The 16,516-nt window shown below is 49.3% G+C and overlaps 8 protein-coding genes; 5 read left to right on the top strand and 3 right to left on the bottom strand.

The window, feature by feature from the left end:
• Positions 1–1,762: 1,762 nt before the first annotated feature.
• GSBLH_T00004840001 (uncharacterized protein) lies at positions 1,763–3,800 on the bottom strand. XM_013043808.1 has 8 exons: positions 3,725–3,800; positions 3,525–3,692; positions 3,392–3,494; positions 3,270–3,360; positions 2,881–3,240; positions 2,645–2,850; positions 2,552–2,614; positions 1,763–2,521 (listed from the first exon to the last, which is right to left on the bottom strand). The coding sequence occupies exons 1-8, from the start codon at positions 3,754–3,756 to the stop codon at positions 1,772–1,774; spliced, it is 1,773 nt and encodes a 590-aa protein (XP_012899262.1). The 5' UTR covers positions 3,757–3,800; the 3' UTR covers positions 1,763–1,771.
• Positions 3,801–5,286: 1,486 nt separating this feature from the next.
• Positions 5,287–6,274, top strand: GSBLH_T00004839001 (uncharacterized protein; the record flags this gene model as incomplete). XM_013043807.1 has 5 exons in its annotated part: positions 5,287–5,318; positions 5,348–5,505; positions 5,542–5,757; positions 5,790–5,867; positions 5,898–6,274. Exons 3-5 carry the CDS (start codon positions 5,574–5,576, stop codon positions 6,272–6,274), a joined length of 639 nt encoding a protein of 212 aa, XP_012899261.1. The 5' UTR covers positions 5,287–5,318; positions 5,348–5,505; positions 5,542–5,573.
• Positions 6,275–6,572: 298 nt separating this feature from the next.
• GSBLH_T00004838001 (uncharacterized protein) lies at positions 6,573–8,104 on the bottom strand (the record flags this gene model as incomplete). The annotated part of the gene is made up of 7 exons (XM_013043806.1): positions 6,573–6,701; positions 6,731–6,901; positions 6,932–7,064; positions 7,095–7,657; positions 7,690–7,763; positions 7,796–8,043; positions 8,073–8,104. 7 exons carry the CDS (start codon positions 8,102–8,104, stop codon positions 6,573–6,575), a joined length of 1,350 nt encoding a protein of 449 aa, XP_012899260.1.
• A 235-nt stretch (positions 8,105–8,339) lies between these two features.
• On the bottom strand, positions 8,340–8,906 carry GSBLH_T00004837001 (uncharacterized protein). XM_013043805.1 has 4 exons: positions 8,818–8,906; positions 8,659–8,785; positions 8,539–8,624; positions 8,340–8,506 (listed from the first exon to the last, which is right to left on the bottom strand). Exons 1-4 carry the CDS (start codon positions 8,848–8,850, stop codon positions 8,378–8,380), a joined length of 375 nt encoding a protein of 124 aa, XP_012899259.1. The 5' UTR covers positions 8,851–8,906; the 3' UTR covers positions 8,340–8,377.
• Positions 8,907–10,399: 1,493 nt separating this feature from the next.
• On the top strand, positions 10,400–12,332 carry GSBLH_T00004836001 (uncharacterized protein). XM_013043804.1 has 6 exons: positions 10,400–10,580; positions 10,614–10,748; positions 10,781–11,195; positions 11,226–11,427; positions 11,459–11,822; positions 11,853–12,332. Exons 1-6 carry the CDS (start codon positions 10,527–10,529, stop codon positions 12,261–12,263), a joined length of 1,581 nt encoding a protein of 526 aa, XP_012899258.1. The 5' UTR covers positions 10,400–10,526; the 3' UTR covers positions 12,264–12,332.
• Positions 12,333–12,416: 84 nt separating this feature from the next.
• Positions 12,417–13,819, top strand: GSBLH_T00004835001 (uncharacterized protein; the record flags this gene model as incomplete). The annotated part of the gene is made up of 10 exons (XM_013043803.1): positions 12,417–12,469; positions 12,500–12,572; positions 12,607–12,735; positions 12,767–12,947; positions 12,979–13,056; positions 13,086–13,145; positions 13,175–13,234; positions 13,266–13,438; positions 13,470–13,639; positions 13,669–13,819. 10 exons carry the CDS (start codon positions 12,417–12,419, stop codon positions 13,817–13,819), a joined length of 1,128 nt encoding a protein of 375 aa, XP_012899257.1.
• A 991-nt stretch (positions 13,820–14,810) lies between these two features.
• GSBLH_T00004834001 (uncharacterized protein) lies at positions 14,811–15,940 on the top strand (the record flags this gene model as incomplete). The annotated part of the gene is made up of 3 exons (XM_013043802.1): positions 14,811–15,010; positions 15,042–15,383; positions 15,415–15,940. The coding sequence occupies 3 exons, from the start codon at positions 14,811–14,813 to the stop codon at positions 15,938–15,940; spliced, it is 1,068 nt and encodes a 355-aa protein (XP_012899256.1).
• Positions 15,941–16,033: 93 nt separating this feature from the next.
• Positions 16,034–16,472, top strand: GSBLH_T00004833001 (uncharacterized protein; the record flags this gene model as incomplete). The annotated part of the gene is made up of 4 exons (XM_013043801.1): positions 16,034–16,081; positions 16,112–16,168; positions 16,201–16,332; positions 16,365–16,472. 4 exons carry the CDS (start codon positions 16,034–16,036, stop codon positions 16,470–16,472), a joined length of 345 nt encoding a protein of 114 aa, XP_012899255.1.
• Positions 16,473–16,516: the final 44 nt, after the last annotated feature.

Here is a 16,516-nt window from a genome sequence, read left to right as displayed (position 1 = left end):
GCGCTGATGTACGTGGCGACGTCGTAGCCCTCGGCGCACTGGCCGTTGTAGCACACGCTCGACGTGGTGCTGTCCAGCGAGTCCTCGCTTTCCCCGCGGGGATAGGCGGCTTGGACGGGGAGAGAGGGCGGCAAAGCCACGTTGGAGGGCGTTTCGGAGTTGGGATTGGCGACGAAGACGGTTTGGGCGGGGAACGAAGCGAAGGAGTCCCGATTGAAGGGCGTTTCGGCGTTGGACTCGACGGCGAAGACGGTTTGGGCGGGAGAGAGAAGAGAGGAAGTGCTGGAGGGCTGAGGGTCGCAGAGAACGACGGAGTTGGAGTCGTCGTCGGCGGGATTGGCGGTGGCGTTGAGGATGGCGACGAGCTGATTGACGAGTTGGAGACTGGAGGGAACGAAGTCGAGGCGCGCGATTCGAGCGAGGAGAACATCGAGAGATTAGGGGAGAGAGAAGAGAGTACGGTTGGCCGAGGCGGTTTTGAGGATGTAGAACATGTAGAAGAAGATGTTTCGGATCATGAGGCTGTCTTCGCGCTTCGCTTTCTCGCTGGGCGATTCGTTGGGAGGGCTTTCGTCGATCGCGCAGTCCAGGAAGTCGTAGTACTGCAGCTGGAGGAATTGGGAGAGGTAGTCCGAGATGAGGGTTAAGCCTCCTTCTTTGACGAGCGTGCGGCAGAAGAGTTCTATGTTGGACATGATTTGCATGCTCACCATTCTGGTTCAGGTAGAATAAAAGCGCAAAAAGGTCACAGATGTTGCTGTGGAGCGAGTCTTGTCGGTCGAAAAAGTACTGGAGTACGGAAAGAAGAGTACACGTGCCATCGTTCTCTATAAGTCGCTGGATGTCCTTGTTAAGGTTCTCGCAATTGATATAGTAGAAAAGAAGAAGACGAGTCGCAAGAATGGTACAATCGGAGTTACTTCGGGAAGAGTATAATATAGAAACAAATGCGAGTTCCGATGCATGCTGATTCATCAAATAATAAAAGGAATGAAGAACTAGAGTTAAACACTCCAACAACAACAGCTTACCATAGGCGTCGGTTTCTAAAACCACAATAGAATAAAGCATATTGAGCAGAGATAGCAAGTCAGCTGACGTTTCCGCTTGCTGGCTCAATTTGGAAAACCCATCTAATGACCCGTTTAGCGCATTGATTTTGTCTTGTTTCGACAGAGACCAAAACGAACTGGGAAGCTGGTAAGCCTCGAAGGGATTATCGGGAGATTCCAAAGGACTTATCGAGTTAGAAGCATCCGGCAAACTGTTGTGGCAGTTCGAAGGCTGCTCGCTGTCTTGATCAGTTACATCAGCAAATGAACTCTCGGAAGAAAAATCCCTTTTGGGCTCCGTTTGTAGAGTATTTTGGTCGATGGTTATATTGCTTGATGCAATCTCTTGCTGTTGAGGAAGAGATGGATTCCTTGAAAGCGAGTCAATCTCAACTGGACATTGAATAGGCGAGATGAGTGAATCGGATTGATAAGTAGGGGTTTCATTTGTAGGAGGGACAGAACCTTTGTCAGATATGTCCAGAATTACACTTGCTTCACTTCGCTTTTGCCGAATTGACTCGATCAGCTCCTCTTTCACAGAAGATGATTGTTGATCAATTTTCAGTTCTACCAATGGAGTAGAATCTTCTTCTCTGCATTCTGCAACATCGGCTTTTGAACTGGTACAACCCATTCTTTTAAAAAGTGAATAATAACATACTTGCTTGTTTATCATAAATCACCGAACGCGTATCCAACAAACAAGATCCTCTAGATCAAGAAAGCATCTTTTCTGCTTGCTTTCCATAAAGGAGAAACAAAAAAACAGCTAAAAGCAATATAATAAACGAATGCAGTGGAAGAGTGAAGTAAAGTAGCGAGATCAACAAGGAGACCAAGAATATGCGAAGCGTGGAATCAAACGACTCAGTCACATTGGATTCCGAGATTTCATTGTCCTGACCCGTCTCCTCGGCACTTACATCTGGAATGGGATCTCGACATGTTTCTTCCTCCTTCGTTTCCTCTCTCTCTTCGACCACACACTTTTCCACTCCATTATCACGGGTACAATCCACACGATCGGTACTTTCTTCGCAGGAGTTCACACCAGTCCCCTTCATGGCCTCCCGGTTTCCCCGTTTCCACTCATCCGATCCAATCAAATCAACGGAATCTGTGGAGTCCGCAGAATCCTTGGAATCCATAGTCGTTCGGTCTCGTCGAATCCCTTGTTCCCGAAGTCCGTGCTTGTTTTTGTCTTTGTTATCTTCGTCTTCGTCTTCGTCTTGCTTGTCTTTTTGACCGGTCAAATCGGCGCTTCGTTTGCCCCCTTCCGTCGTATTCGCCACTTTCCGATTGTACAGCGACGATCCCTGATCTCGGAGCATCGGCGACGCCGACCGCGACACCGAGGGCGACACCGAGGGTGACACCGAGGGCGACACCGAGGACGAGGAGCTGGCGAAGAAACTGTCAACTCGTGGAATTCGGCGAAGCGGTCGATCGGAGTAGAGCGGGTGCTTCTACGTCTCAGCGAGGCGGAGCGAAGCCACCTTGGCGGTGAGGGAAGCGAAGACGTCCTGGTCGGTACAAGCGCGCAGCTTGGCTTCGACTCGCTACGCATAGCGCCAAGCCCTCATCGCTACCTTCAGAAAATGCTGCTGGCAGCCCACCACGCTGCCCGGACGGCAGATCCGGCAATACCCGATCGCCTGCTCGGCGGTCATCCCGTACTCGTAGATCAGATAGGCGCAGATGAGCGTGCCGGTGCGGCCGAGGCCTGCTTTGCAATGCACGGCCACGCCGCAGTCGTGGGTCTTCAGAATCGCGATGAACTTCAGCATCTGGTTGACTGCCCGTCAAGCATGCAAGCGAGTCGTACATTGCGGGAGACCGCCGTCGGGGAAGTAGAGGTCGAAGAAGGCGATGCCCCGCGAGGAAAAGCGGGTTTTGTCGTAGGCGGGTTTGTTGAGGCGAACCACCACTCCCACGCCTAGCTGCGCGAAGAGAGGGAGATAGTCCTCCGGAGTGAAGGTGCGCACGTCGTTAATCACCTCGGGGATGTCGTGCGGACCGGAGAACGCGAGGAGACGGTTGATGATGATCCAGTTCATGTCACCGTTCTCCACGCGATCGAAGAATTCGTATTGGGAGGAATCGAAGAGGCTCCACTCAAAGATGTGCTTGGAGATCGCGATCGACAGCCCTTCGAGGCAATGTTGCCAAGTGAGCTCAAAATCACCTGCAATCAAGCGTGCAATGAATGGTTACATTCGTAAGGGCTGGCGTCGTGAAAGCAGGGAAGGGTTTGCTCCCTGAAAAGCTGTTCTATGTCATCGCAAGAATAACCTTGTTTAATTAGCTAGATATTCAGAACGGACAATCTCGATTACCAAATAACAACTGAGAAGTAATATACTGTTAACCTTAAATTTGGGGTCCTGACGAGAATAGTAATAGAGCCTCTTGTTTGCGAACTTACGGCTCTTCATTTTTCTAGGCATCAACAAAACGCAAAAAGCCCACAAATCAACAACAGTACAAAAGCTGTAGATTTGGCAAATACTAAGTGGGCCAAAATCCAGGAAGTAGTTATAGTATCTAAACACTTCATCCGTGCAAAAGAAGTGAGCATCCTCCGTATCTCTCGGGAGACGCGTCACTCCCATAAAGAATAGCTTATTCGGGATAACCCTAGTCAATTATGGAGTTTCGGCTTACACTACTCGATAGCGCTTGCAATCTCTTCCTGTGACATCTTTTGAACTATGTAATCGATTCGATCTCTATCCCTAATTATAGAGATACTCAGTTATCAACTTCTATGTAGTTGTCAGGAGTTTCATTTCAACGATTCGGAATACAAACTTCTGTATTCTAATTATTGTTATTACTATTCTTTTCACAATCAAAACACTTGTCATATTATTAATTTGTCATTTTTAAACACTCCTGCATACAATTACACGTTAATTCACCTTGAATAAAGTCGATAGTCTTTGTTAAACCCATCTTTTCACCCACTACTTTGGCTGGAAAACAATAACTGTTTGAATGGGAGAAGTATTACTTCCCAACATTAGTCTTACACAGTCAAATGTTCAACAGAGATGCATATCTGTACCCAATCCTGATAGTAAGCTAACAAGAGTAACAGTACGAAATCTTTTGTATTTTGTAACTACTAGATTGAAAACCGTATAGTGAATGCATCCGGTTTGATTTCTGTGAGGCAATTACGTTTTTAGGATTAGAACTGGATAATCAAGATCTGGATGGTTTTCTCCAACTTTTATCTCCGGAAGACACTGAAAAGAATATAATCGAAATAAATCTATCGCGTAGAGAGTATTTGCACAGCTGAACCGTAGACAATAAAATTTCGTCAGATGGAATACTCACTCTCTGTAAACAACTAGCTTCCCACTTTCCTTGTCTGGTTCGGCTCGATGTTTCTTGTAGTGCTTGGTTTCTCCGTTTTATACAGATAATCCAATTGGAGACATCGGTGTTACCTATTTGTATAAAGCAATCAAATCAAGAATCGAGACAAGATTTTCCATCCTCACATTCATCAATCTTACAAGTACCAACATCTCTCAAGAAGGCGCCAAAACGATTTACAGCATGATCCATAAATCCAACGGCGCTCTCATCGTATCCTTTGAAAGTTTTTTTTCGAATTCGCTTCCATGCAGACAACGCAATCAACGGTGAAGGAATCGGTTTCATTTTCGCCTCACGATACTGGGAGTCCTTCACTATCAACAGTCCTCTCTTCTTCTCCCTCTCTCCCCACAGATAACACGCTGGACGTCACATTCCCGCTCTTTCTCGCGCAGATCCGCCCTCACTCCTACATGCTCAAAGAGCTCCGCATTGCAAGTAATCCCCGCGGTGAACTCCCAGCTAGACAACAACCTCTCCCCCTCGACCGCGCAGCAGCTGCCGCAAGTGATCGCCTCGCTGGCGCTGCCGTCGCTGCGCGTTTTGTGGATCGAAGAACGGCTGTGGGACGAAGGCGTGCGCAGTTTTTTCCGCAGCGACGCGATTGTGAACCTGGTGAACCTGGAGCGACTCAGTTTAGTGAGTAAACGGAGAAACGGGGAAATGAGGGGTAGACACGTGCTTGAAGGCCAACGCGTTCGCGTCGTTTCTGCAGACCTTTCATGAAAAAGTGTTTCCGAATCTGAAGGAAGTGCAGATCAAAGGTAGAAACGGGGAAACTGGGGTAAGAGGAAGAGAGTAATCGATTCGACGTGACGTTTTCGTGCTCGCCGAACGGACTCGTGAATGAAATCACCGAAGTGTCAATGGAGAGTTTCCCCGTTTCCCCGATTTAAGCGTAGTGTTCAGCCAAATCGACTATTCGTACTACTTAGTCGCGCTGTTTTGCATCGAAAGCCTTCAAAAACTCGTGCTGAAATGTAACTACCACTTCAGCTCGTTGCGCGGTTTTGCCGATGCCGCGAAGAAGGGGTTTCTCCAAAACCTCGAAACCGTGGAAGTGTGGAGTGCACGTTCGATTCGAATTCGATCGTAGATTCGCTGTACTATTACAAGGAAGTGTATTTGATGTCGCTGGTGGTCCTTCCGAAGATGAAAACCGCGGTTCTGAGCGGGGCGAATATCGTGGATTACAGTACATCGGAGCATATTGAAACGGTCGAGCGGTACCGAGGCGTTTTGTTCGATGAGTCAACGCATCGATCGGCTTCGGAGGACGCGAAGCGCAATTTGGACTCGGTGATTCTGCAGAGTAGGGAGTGGAAACGTGGAAATGAGGGGAAGACACGCAGCTGGGCGATCGGGTTTTTCCTCTTTTCGTGGTGCCGCTTTCCGCTCATTCCTCGCACATCGACATCCGGAGTTGGGTTGGGTGGCGAGCGTGAGAAGTAGGGAATGCGATCACGGATGCGGGCGTTCGGTATTGCTACAATCAAGTCCGTGAGCGAGGCGAGTCGATGATGAAGACGCTGCTGGTGGACGTGGAGTCGCTCTCTCCGCTGAGCAAACTCTATCTTTTCAAACTCACGCATTGGAACGAGAGCAGCGAGGTCGATGCCCAGATCCGCGAGTTGGAAGCCAAGGAGCCGCTCGATGACGCGGCGAAGGAGGTAATGCAGCAGCTTCAATTGCTGGAGGCGTCGGAACCCGTGGCGCCCGAGAAGCCGGAGCTTCCGCGCGGCTGTTGTTGCCGTGTGTTTTGTTCTGTTTGTCCCAAACATGATTCCAAGAAGATTGAATTTAGAACGAACGAATGGATGAATGGATGAATGAAAGAACGAATTTAGAACGAATGAACGAATGAATGGACGAATAAACAAAATATCAAAATCGATCCATACAAAATTTCGATTCTTCTTTCTTCTTTCTTTCTTCGATCCAACGCTCGGATTGGATTAAATCGAGTACGAATCGAAGGCGATGTGGGGCTTCAGCGCCATATCCCAGAAGAGCAAATAGAGCATGGGGATCGGAATGGAATAGACCAGAATCCGCGAGATGATCTCCCAAGCGCGCGAGCCCGTGCCTCCGTACGCGTACACCACTCTCCCTCCTCCGAACTGCGCGTTACTCGCTCTCCCCATCGCTTACCATGAAGTACAGCAGCGTCCAGAGCGCGAAAAGCCCCAGGAACACGCCCCAGCACCACTTCACGGTCGTCGGGAACGGCGCGATATTCGGCCCATAGAGGATGTTCTACGCTCGATCCCGCGCGGTTTCCCCACTTCTCCCATCTTGTAGTCGATCAGACACTCCGTGACCACGATGCAGATCGCCGTCCAGAAGTTCTGCCCCAGTCGGTGCTTGTTCGGATCGTGGAAGAAGTCGTACGCCTCGCGGACCGCCGGCAGCGACAGCAGTCCCCAGATGATCAGACGCACCGTCACCAGGTAGTGCTACTCGTCAATTCCCAGCACGGTGGGCACGTCCGGCTCGACCCAGAGCACCGACTTCAGGAAGAAGGCGTTCATCTCGGCGATCTCGAAGAGCACGCAGACGAAGGCCATCTGCAGCATCGATTTGAAGGAGCCGAAGATATCCCAGTCGTACACCTTCCAACTATCTCTCACGTCCCCGCGGGAGACTCACTTGTAGGGGGAGAACTGCTTGAGGAAGCGGCGCGCGCGGCCGTAGCTGTCGGGAATGTCGCGGAAATCGACCCAGTCGTACTCGCGGGCGGCGAGGATGCGGTTGATCCACATTCCGACGCACATTCCCGCGAAATTGCATCCGAAGACGTCCATGATCATCTTGTCCCACCAGCACTCCTGGAAGTTGGGGAGGATGTGCTGCGCGGAGACCTCCAGGCACTCGAACCAGACCGAAATGAACCACAGAACGCGCCAGTCGCGGAAGATGAACGCTTTCCAGATCCAGCCCAGGAAGTGGGCCAGGATGAAGATGTCTCCGAAGACGTCCTTGACGTTCTTGAAGTGGTTCGGGTTCTCTGGAATGTAGATTCGGCAGTCGGAAGCGTAATCACGGTAGGTCAGCGGGGTGCCCAGATTGGAGTCGAAGAACTTCATGAATTGGCGGGCATCGTCCGGAGAAAGCGACAGGATGAACAGAAGCAGACATTCGTAGAGGACGGCGATGGCAAGAATGATCTTCCAGACCACGGGGTGCGGTCTCGAAATTGGGCCTTCTTGGAACTGTGAAAATCAAGCAGAGAGTACAAAAGTACTTGGTTTGCTCCAAATACAATAATGAACAAACAGACAAGGATCACACCCGAGCGAATGTTATTCACCTGATCACCTAATTCCTAGTGTTATTTTACCAAAAGATACTCGGAGTCTTTATAAAGCACGTATAGTATATAACGATCAACATAAACAGCACCAACCAAGTGGCCGTGTGGGGTTTCGTGACGAGATCATACCCATTTCCAATAATAGAGTAGATGACATCCTGTACTCTTCCCCAAAACGACTTCTTGATCGTGTAGAGAGTTTCTTTTCCCTCTTGCACACTGTTTTCGGGGGAACTCTCCTGGCTCACAGAATGGTTTTCCATCTTTTCCGAAGGGTGATTATTCCTAGTATGCAAGATCTTAAACGCATGTACTTTCGCTTGCGCAGTCCACTTTCGTGTTTCATTTAGAATATCGAAAATATAATGAACGCTGCATGGAAGTTCTACAGATCAACCTTCGTTTTCTACGCATCCATCCATCTATTCCAATCGCAAATTTGACATTCGACTTTCCACGATTCTCGAAAACGAATTCTGAGTTGCTCGAGACGAACTCCGCGTTGCAAAAAACAAGAAAGAAAAAAACGAGGTAGCAAGGAAACGCATGTCCGTAAATCGACTGTATCGCACAAACAAAAGAGTTGTAACCACACCATACAACAGAGAACGAGTCAAGCTTAATCGTCCTGAGCCTTCTTGGCCTTGTGCAGAGCAGCACGACGGCCAGTTCCCCAGATCTTCTTCTGGTGGTTCTTCTTTTCCTTCAGCATCTTACGACCCTGTCTGGTATGCTCCTGAATGCCGAACTACGCGTGACCCAACTCAGATAGCACCATACACGAGCAAGACGATACTTAGCCTCGAACTTCTTCACGTCATCGAGCGAGTCATAGATCAAAGCAAAGCCAGAAGAACGACCACCTCCTATGCAATCAGAACACTACTGCCAATGCAGTACCGAAGGCAATTTGGAATCCGAAGAGGATAATGCACTTATCATCCTTCACGTTGTACTTCTTGGAAAGGATGTTCTTAAGCTCATCCTTGGACACGGAGGCACGCTTGGGATGAATCACCTCGACGGTCTAGGCTTTACAACGACTCTACAAAAACAAACCATCTGGCGACGCTTCAACAGAGGGTTTCTCATAAACTTTCTCACGCGGACGGTTACGGCAGCTTCAGACATTATTGACAGTGCAGTTTAAGTGCTACTTGGGTGGTGATGGTGATTACTATCCATACTGCTTTTATAATCAAGGAATCACTGTACGGAACGGGTAAAATCGGCCCGACTTTTGGAATTATTGATTTCGCAACAAACAATTAATACTTGTTTCAATTTCGTTTTCTTGGAAGCTGGGGCTTTCTCGTTGTCGGGGTTTGAAGGAGAGTGATTATTTCGCTGAGTTTTACGCGCTGGAGGCTCCGGCTCCACATTCTTTATGGAACCTATTCGCTCCACGAAACCCGGAGTGTTTTCCAACGTGTCCATGATCGTCTCAATTGTTTGGTCACTACGGATTAGGCAGGGTAGGAAATGTGTTCTTTATCACGGGGTTTTCGTTGAGGGCCTTGTTGATCACATCGGGAAGAATATCCTAGATGGTAGAGAGAGATCGGAAAGGGTACAGGAAGGGTGCGGAAGAGGTGGAGGTATTGTTCCATGGGGAGATCGACTTCATCATTCGGTTCATATTCCTAGTTGTGATGGATCGACAGAGCTACTTCGTCGTTATTTTGTAAAGAGGAATTCTCCGTGTCTCCTGGACTCGAGGGAGTAGTAATAGAGGTAGTTGGTTGCTGGGAAGGAGTTTGTTCTTTTGGAACGGTGGGAAGATTTGCGGAGTTTCCCACACCCAAAGAAGTTGTAGGAGCCGAGGGATTTGTAGGATTTCCAGAGTTTGTAAAACCCATCGAATTTGTCGGAGGGATCGCGTTTGTCGAATTCATAGGACTCACAGGGTCCATAGAACCTGTAGGCCCCATCGAGTCCATCGGATTCGCAGCACCCATCGAGTCCATCGGATTCGCAGCACCCATCGAATCCATCGAATTCATAGCACCCATCGAATCCATAGGATTCACAGTACCCATTGACCCCATCGGATTCATAGGGTCTCTTTGATCCACAGGCACCTCCAACCCATTATTATTGAATTCAAAATCCGTATTGATTCGATCGATCTGATTCTCAATCATTGAGCGATACTCAGCATAGTCACCTAACAAAACCTGTGCGTTGAACTACCAATTCCTCATACCTGCATATTTCTGAATACTTGCTCTACCGTTGGACCCATAGATAGCGAGATTTGATGCGAAAGTGACTGTCGTGCAATCTCCAGTTCCTTTAATCGGAAATAATCATTCAGAATCCACTCTAAATCATGAATCGATTCCATCTATATCAAACATTCTCTTCAAACATACACTTTCATAGTCAATGATCCTAGAACTGTTTTCTTTCCTGAACAGCTTTGCAGACTTGGCATACCCATTCTCCTACATTCAACGGAGCATGACTTTCAAACTTCCAGATATTTTGTTATGAGGATGATGATTTCCTCTTCTGTTATTTTTCTCCGTTGCATTTCTGACCCCCGCAATACGCTTATCGAAGAAAGTATTGTTCTTGTAGAGTTCCAAATAACCGCGATTCGGATTTATTCATCTTTTATCATCATATTTTTAGCAGGCCTTTATTTAAGGCTATAAAAGGGATCACCTTAAGAGAAGTTTGTAGTTTTAGTTCTATTTAACTCTCTTTCTGGTAATACATCGTGTTTTTCTGTTTGTATTGTTATCATCCTTGAAAAATTCTCTATGCAAGATAATTCAGGATCGGGTACAATCGTGTGGACACGTGAGTTAGATGAAGTTGGAGCCGTGGAGTTTTTGTTAAAAATTTAGATGATCCGAGAGGCTGTAGCAAGATATGGGAGTAACGACTGGTCTAAGGTGTGCCAAAAACTACGTACCCAGCAAATTACTCCAGAACAATGTCAAATGCGTTGGGAGCAAGTTCTACGTGATCAAACAGTAAAGGTAGGGATAGTAAGCGCAATCGCGACGCGTAGGGACCGTGGAGTGAAGAAGAAGATAAATTGCTTCGTTCTTTAGTTGAAAAGCACGGCCCCAAGAAGTGGTCTACAATTGCGTCTCACATAAACGGGAGGATTGGCAAGCAGTGTCGTGAACGCTGGTTAAACCATCTAAGCCCGGACGTATCAAAAGACGTTTGGACAGAGGAGGAGGACGAGATTCTGATCAACGCCCAGTTCCAGATGGGTAACAAGTGGTCCTTCATCAGCAAGCTCCTCCCCGGTCGTTCCGAAAACGCCGTCAAAAATCGCTATAACTCCATCGCCAGCCGCAACGGTGTCCGCAAGAAGCGTCTCGGTACCTACGTGAATCGTTCCGCGGCGCGAAGCAATCTTCTGCGCATTCCGGTGCAAAACAAAAGCGACCCTCCTTCGGAAGGCATTTCTCCACGTGGGGTTTCTCCGTTTCCACGATCCCTAGTATCTTCCACGAGCTTTGATTCGACCTATTCGGAGCTTCTCAAGAAGGCCTCGGAAGGAGCGCGTGCGCCGTCTGCGCGCCACTCGCGTCGCGGCGGGGATGCCGCGCAGCCCGCCAAATCGCCCGTGACGCGAAGCCACGGCAATCTGGGCTTGGGCTTGGGCATGGGCATGGGCGTTTCGGAGCGACTGGGCATGGAAGAGTGGGTGCGAGGAGGGGCTGTGAGCGTGTAGAGCGACCGCCGCTTCCGACCTCCCCAATGGTCCCAATGGTCCCAGCGGTCCCAGTGGAGTCAGCGGAGTCAGTGGATATAGCGGGCCCAACGGAGTCAATGCGTCCAGTATGCCCAACGGACCCAACGGACCCAACGGATCGGCCGCCGAGCTGGGCTTTCCCGGGTTTTCCGGGTTTTCCGGGTTTTCGGGGCCATCCGGGGGCTTCCTGGACCTGGAGGGCGGGGCGTTTCCGCTGGACCCGCTGGAGTCGTTTTACTCGACGCTGCCGCTGGACACGTCGGAGAGCAACAGCAGCTACCTGCAGGCCATCCAGCAGGAGCGCGAGAATCTGCAGCAGATCGACACCTTGCTGCTCTCAGGAGTGCGATCCCCGCGGGACTCTCACCTCTAGAACACCATCATGGGGAACCAGCCGTCCGACTTCTACGGGGGACTGGACGACAATTATTCGCAGTTCTCCTCGGCGCCCAGCGGCGCCTTCCTCGCTCCCGAGTTCACCTCCACGACCTCCCAAACCGAGATTCCGCCGGTGCGGCTGCGGCCGAACGCACGCGTGGGGACGCTCAATCATGGAGTCTATGCGTCGTGGGATCGCGATCCGGAGGGAGAGAGAGGGTCGCTGTCCGGGTCCCTGCCGCGTGGAAGCTTGCCGAAGCAGAAGTACGAGTCGCTCGATCTCATGAAGCTGCTGTATGACACGGATGGCGAAATGAGGGGAAATGCGTCGCTGGACGCGGACTTGATGATGGGGATGGATGGAGGGAAGGAGTCGTCGCTGGCGACGATGGATAGTGGATTCTGATAAGAGTAGCTCTGTGAGATGTTATTTTGTATTCTCGCGTGAACTATGATGGTAAACATATAAATGTGTGTGTTGTTTGTTTTTTTCAGAAAGGTGGAAACAGGGGTTCCGAGTGTTCGAAGGTTCTACGGTTTAGGTAGTAGAATCTTTTCGATGAAAGCTTTTGTGACTGCTTTGGTTTTCGCAACACTCGTGTTGGCTTCTGAGTAAACTCTCCGGCCAGGCTTTCCCTCTAGCATTCCTTCTCATCTGTGCACTTTCGAGGAGATATTTGTGGAGGCGGACAACTACTATGATGCTGGATACCAGGTATACTCGTTTTGGGTCTGACTCACCTCGCTAGTATGGTTTGAAAACAAAGAACACCATTCAGGAGAGATATCGTATTGACACCGTCCTGCAGAACACTTTGATTCCTTGGAGCCAGACCAAGGAGGGAAGAGCCGCTGTTGCTCGTGTCATTTCTATTCACGTACCCATTTCCGCGTTCTTTGCATCTCTAGGATAAACGATTCCCCGATTACATGAACGAGCTGCGCGGAATGGCCGCTGGAGCCGATGTCCCCTTCACTGTCGCTCTGATGTACACGATGGAAGAGGAGTTCAGCTACCTCGTTCCTGAAGCGCTTCGCTACAGCCTTGCTGATCACTGTTCCGATGTTTTGATTATGGAGGACGACCAGCGTTTTTTTCCTCTCATCCTCTCCCATTTTAGTCGTTCTGGCGCACAACGAAGACGGCGTCGACGTCGATCGCAACCGCACCTTCCTTCTGCACATGAAGATCACGCGAGGTAGTTTCCCCGTTTCCCCTCTCCCGCAGACAACATCGTTCTCTCCGACTTCACGGCGTACGTGTACGCGGGTCAGCTGGCGACGAGCGGTAGGTTCGATGCGTGGAGTCGATGGCAGCGTTCGGCTTCAACCGCTTCGTCGCGTTCTCGATGAACTACCTCAAGACGGAGACCGCCAGTCCCTTTTCTCGCCTCTCTCTACGGTCTAGACGTGGACGGCTGGGGCCGCAACTTCGTGACGCGCCGGCTGCTGGAGGCGAAGTCGCTGGACGAGGCGCTGGACGTGATCATCGACAAGAACTGCTTCGTGGGACACAACTACCAGCTGCTCTCTCTCGCGCAGCGCCGCGCGTACGACGTGGAGGTGGCTCCGTTCGGCGTGGTGGGTCGCGGAGGCGGCGGGTGAGCGGTAGTACGGCGTGTTCACGCCGATGGCGAAGCGATCGCACTTCCACGCGAACATGTTCAATATCGCCATGGTCGACGACGTGGAGGACGCGTCTTCGCGCCATCGCATGAACCGGGCCGCGCAGCTCATGCCCGCGAGAACGAAGAAGGAGGCCGTCGCGATTCTCGGCGATTTGTAGGGAAACGGGGAAACTTTGAGGGTAGCGGTGATCCCGACTTCCCGATCTATCAGAACGGAGGATGCTCCACGCTCTACACGCTGCACACCGTGGTGTATGACTGGGAGAAGAAGACCGCCACCATTTATGAGGGAAACCCCATGCTGGGACAGGTCCGACTGCAGATTAACCTTTAAGGCGTTCTTTGTGTTGTTTGTTGGAATCGGGTTTGAGAGAGATGGGACATATCGAGTTTGAGCCACAAGGTAGGCCGCAGAGCGGAGGGAATTCACCATGTAGAAGAAAAGAAAACTTCCGAAGTGTATTCGCGTCGGAGGGGCGAGTGAAGTGTAGAAAGCAGGAAAAAAAGAAGGAAGAGAAGCAGGAAAAGAAGCAATCGACCGTAACGAAGGAGGAGCCGAAAAAGTAGTTTTCTATGCAATTTCAATGAAGGAGGTAGGCCAAAGCGAGAAATCGACGAGTCTAAAACAGTGGTATGTATTTGGCTCCGTTGCTGTGACGCTAGACTGTATTCCTCGGCCAGCTCGCGTATTCCACATCCGAAGACCAAATCCGCGAGTTGTTCGAGAAGAATGACATTGGTTGGTTTTGCCCTCGTTCTATTCCATGCAGAGGTCCGTCAGATTCGAATGATGCGAGAGAAGGAGACAAACAAATTTAGAGGTATGAGTGTGTGCTGCTTGTCACAAAGGCATGGCGTTTGTGGATATTCCCGACGGCTCCGTCTGGAAGGCGCTGAATCTGCACCGAACGTACTTCAATGGTCGACAGATCAATGTGGAGGAGACGAAGGATGGCGGGAAGCACAGTGCGGTACGATGGCCATTCGTCCTTTCGAATCATAGAAAAAGAAGGACTTTATCAACCGCATGCGAAAGTTGCACAATTCGCGGAATCTCGCGGAGAACGTTTGATTGAGTTCTTCTTGTGACCAGCAGCACAAATATATCTTGCAATACCTCAAGTCGAAGCATTCCAAGTTGGCGTGGGAAGTAGGCTTGGAAGCGAGCTGGCATGCTTAGGAATTCGACCAAAAGTCGCGAGACGCCGTGGCAACGTTCCCGAAGGATGACATCAAGAAGATTCTTGACTCGCTGATGAAGGCAGATTTTTCGAAGGTGACGAAGAAGAACGTTTATTTAATGGGAATTGTACGGAGAGTGCGAAATGAAGCGACGGGCAAGGCGACGAAGATGGAAGAGGAGGCAGAGTAGTGTTTTTATTGCTATGTTTTCTGATGAAACACGAAGATTAATCGAGATTCAATTTGAAAAAGAACTTCTAATTTGTCCCCCTTCTCTTTCTGAACGCATTCTGGGAGAGAACTGTGAGGATCCCATTTCCGTTGCATGGGGTTCTCTCAAGTGGTTTGAATCGATTTGTGCAATAATCGAATAGTCATAATGGAAAGAAACCAAATCAGGACCGCGTACTCGTGTATTCGGACATGGAAAACGAATACTTTATTATTGGGGTATTTGATGGCCACGGGAAAGACGGTCACTGTGTTGCTTCCGTCATTAGGCAAGAGTTCCTTCTTTCTTTTCTTCAATCGGGTACTTTTCCCCAGAGTGAAGCGTCTCGTGTCATGCAACACGCTCTAGCTCACGCCGAGCAAAGCCTGATTCAGAACAAGTCAATTGACTCAAAGCGCAGCGGCTGCACAGCGAACATCGCATTATTTAGTCTTCATTCAGAACACCAACTTAGTCTCACAAGTCTTAATGTTGGTGACTCAGAGTAGGAACCACCCCTAAAATGTAAAGCTCAGACTCATCATGCTCTCAAAATCGAACGACTCGACCGACATTTTATCCATTAACCAAACCCACTCTCTAACAGCTGTTGAAGAGCAGCAGCGAATCGAAAAATCGGGAGGATTCGTCTCCGTGTATCAAATTGTACCATACGTTCCTCCAATCCCCCGTGTGTTTGCAAATAAGGAATGTACACGAGGAGGTCTGGCGATGAGCCGATCGATTGGAGATGAGCTGATTCATCGATACGGAGTGATTTCGGACCCCACATTCGAGATTCTTGATTTTCAGCAATCTGCGAATCATGACGTGATTCTTCTGTTTGGAAGTGATGGATTTCTATCGTACATGGAGAAAAGCGAAATAGTAGGTTATTTCAAGAGTGGAGAAGACCTTGGCAATTGTCTGTCACATGCTCTGCAGGCTGCCCAGACGCACTTGCTGGAGCTGACGGGGAAGAAATACGCGGATGACACAAGCGGAGTTGCTGTTTGTTTGTATAGCAAGATTCTCAAGAGGTCGAGAATAGTTGCCGAATGAATTGTTTGTTGGATATGCATTGCTATGGAGTATTAAATCGTTCAGAATTAGACGATCAAGATTAACTGAATGTACAGTTTCTCATAATAAATCATGAACACTGCCTCGATGAAAGCAAAGCAGGCCAGGAGACTGGCTAAGGTAAACTAGAATCGTGAGATACTATTCTAGGAACTGGAAAATGCCCAAAAGTGCACGAACCCTTATATCTGGTTCCGCCCTCTTCCTGTTGAATGATCCTAAAATTGGTAATATTCTAGGACAACCAGCTGATTTGGCACTTTACCATTCGTGGTCCCGACAAATCTCCTTACGAAGGAGGTGTGTATCATGGTCGCATCGAGCTGCCCGATAATTTCCCGTTCTCTGCTCCGAACTTTTATATGATGACTGTAAAGTCGTATTTTGGACGCTGATCTGGTAGGAGAACGGCCGTTTCAAGATTAATCAGAAAATTTGCTTCAACATTTCTGCATATCACAACGAGTCCTGGCAAGCTGCGACCTCCAGTGATATCTTTGATTTTTATTGATGCTTTAGTTGAGTCGATGGTGCAAATGATTCAGGTAATGTTGG

This window comes from Blastocystis hominis (assembly GCF_000151665.1).
Source record: "Blastocystis hominis, Singapore isolate B (sub-type 7) whole genome shotgun sequence assembly, scaffold_8".
NCBI classification, from domain to species: Eukaryota; class Bigyra; order Opalinata; family Blastocystidae; genus Blastocystis; species Blastocystis hominis.
This window is presented reverse-complemented; position numbering and strand designations above follow the sequence as displayed.

Bases quoted from the DNA above. Each gene is read 5' to 3' on its own strand.
- GSBLH_T00004836001 (XM_013043804.1), top strand. From the start codon at position 10,527: ATGCAAGATAATTCAGGATCGGGTACAATCGTGTGGACACGTGAGTTA. The intron at 11,196-11,225 runs GTGGGGTTTCTC...CACGATCCCTAG, and splicing joins TTCGGAAGGCATTTCTCCAC to TATCTTCCACGAGCTTTGAT. The intron at 11,428-11,458 runs GTGGGTGCGAGG...GTGAGCGTGTAG, and splicing joins GAGCGACTGGGCATGGAAGA to AGCGACCGCCGCTTCCGACC.
- GSBLH_T00004840001 (XM_013043808.1), bottom strand. From the start codon at position 3,756: ATGTCACAGGAAGAGATTGCAAGCGCTATCGA. The intron at 3,693-3,724 runs GTAGTGTAAGCC...ATAATTGACTAG, and splicing joins GAGATTGCAAGCGCTATCGA to GGTTATCCCGAATAAGCTAT. The intron at 2,615-2,644 runs GTAGCGATGAGG...CGCTATGCGTAG, and splicing joins GCCAGCAGCATTTTCTGAAG to CGAGTCGAAGCCAAGCTGCG.
- GSBLH_T00004837001 (XM_013043805.1), bottom strand. From the start codon at position 8,850: ATGAGAAACCCTCTGTTGAAGCGTCGCCAGATG. The intron at 8,786-8,817 runs GTTTGTTTTTGT...TGTAAAGCCTAG, and splicing joins TGTTGAAGCGTCGCCAGATG to ACCGTCGAGGTGATTCATCC. The intron at 8,625-8,658 runs GTACTGCATTGG...CTGATTGCATAG, and splicing joins CGGATTCCAAATTGCCTTCG to GAGGTGGTCGTTCTTCTGGC.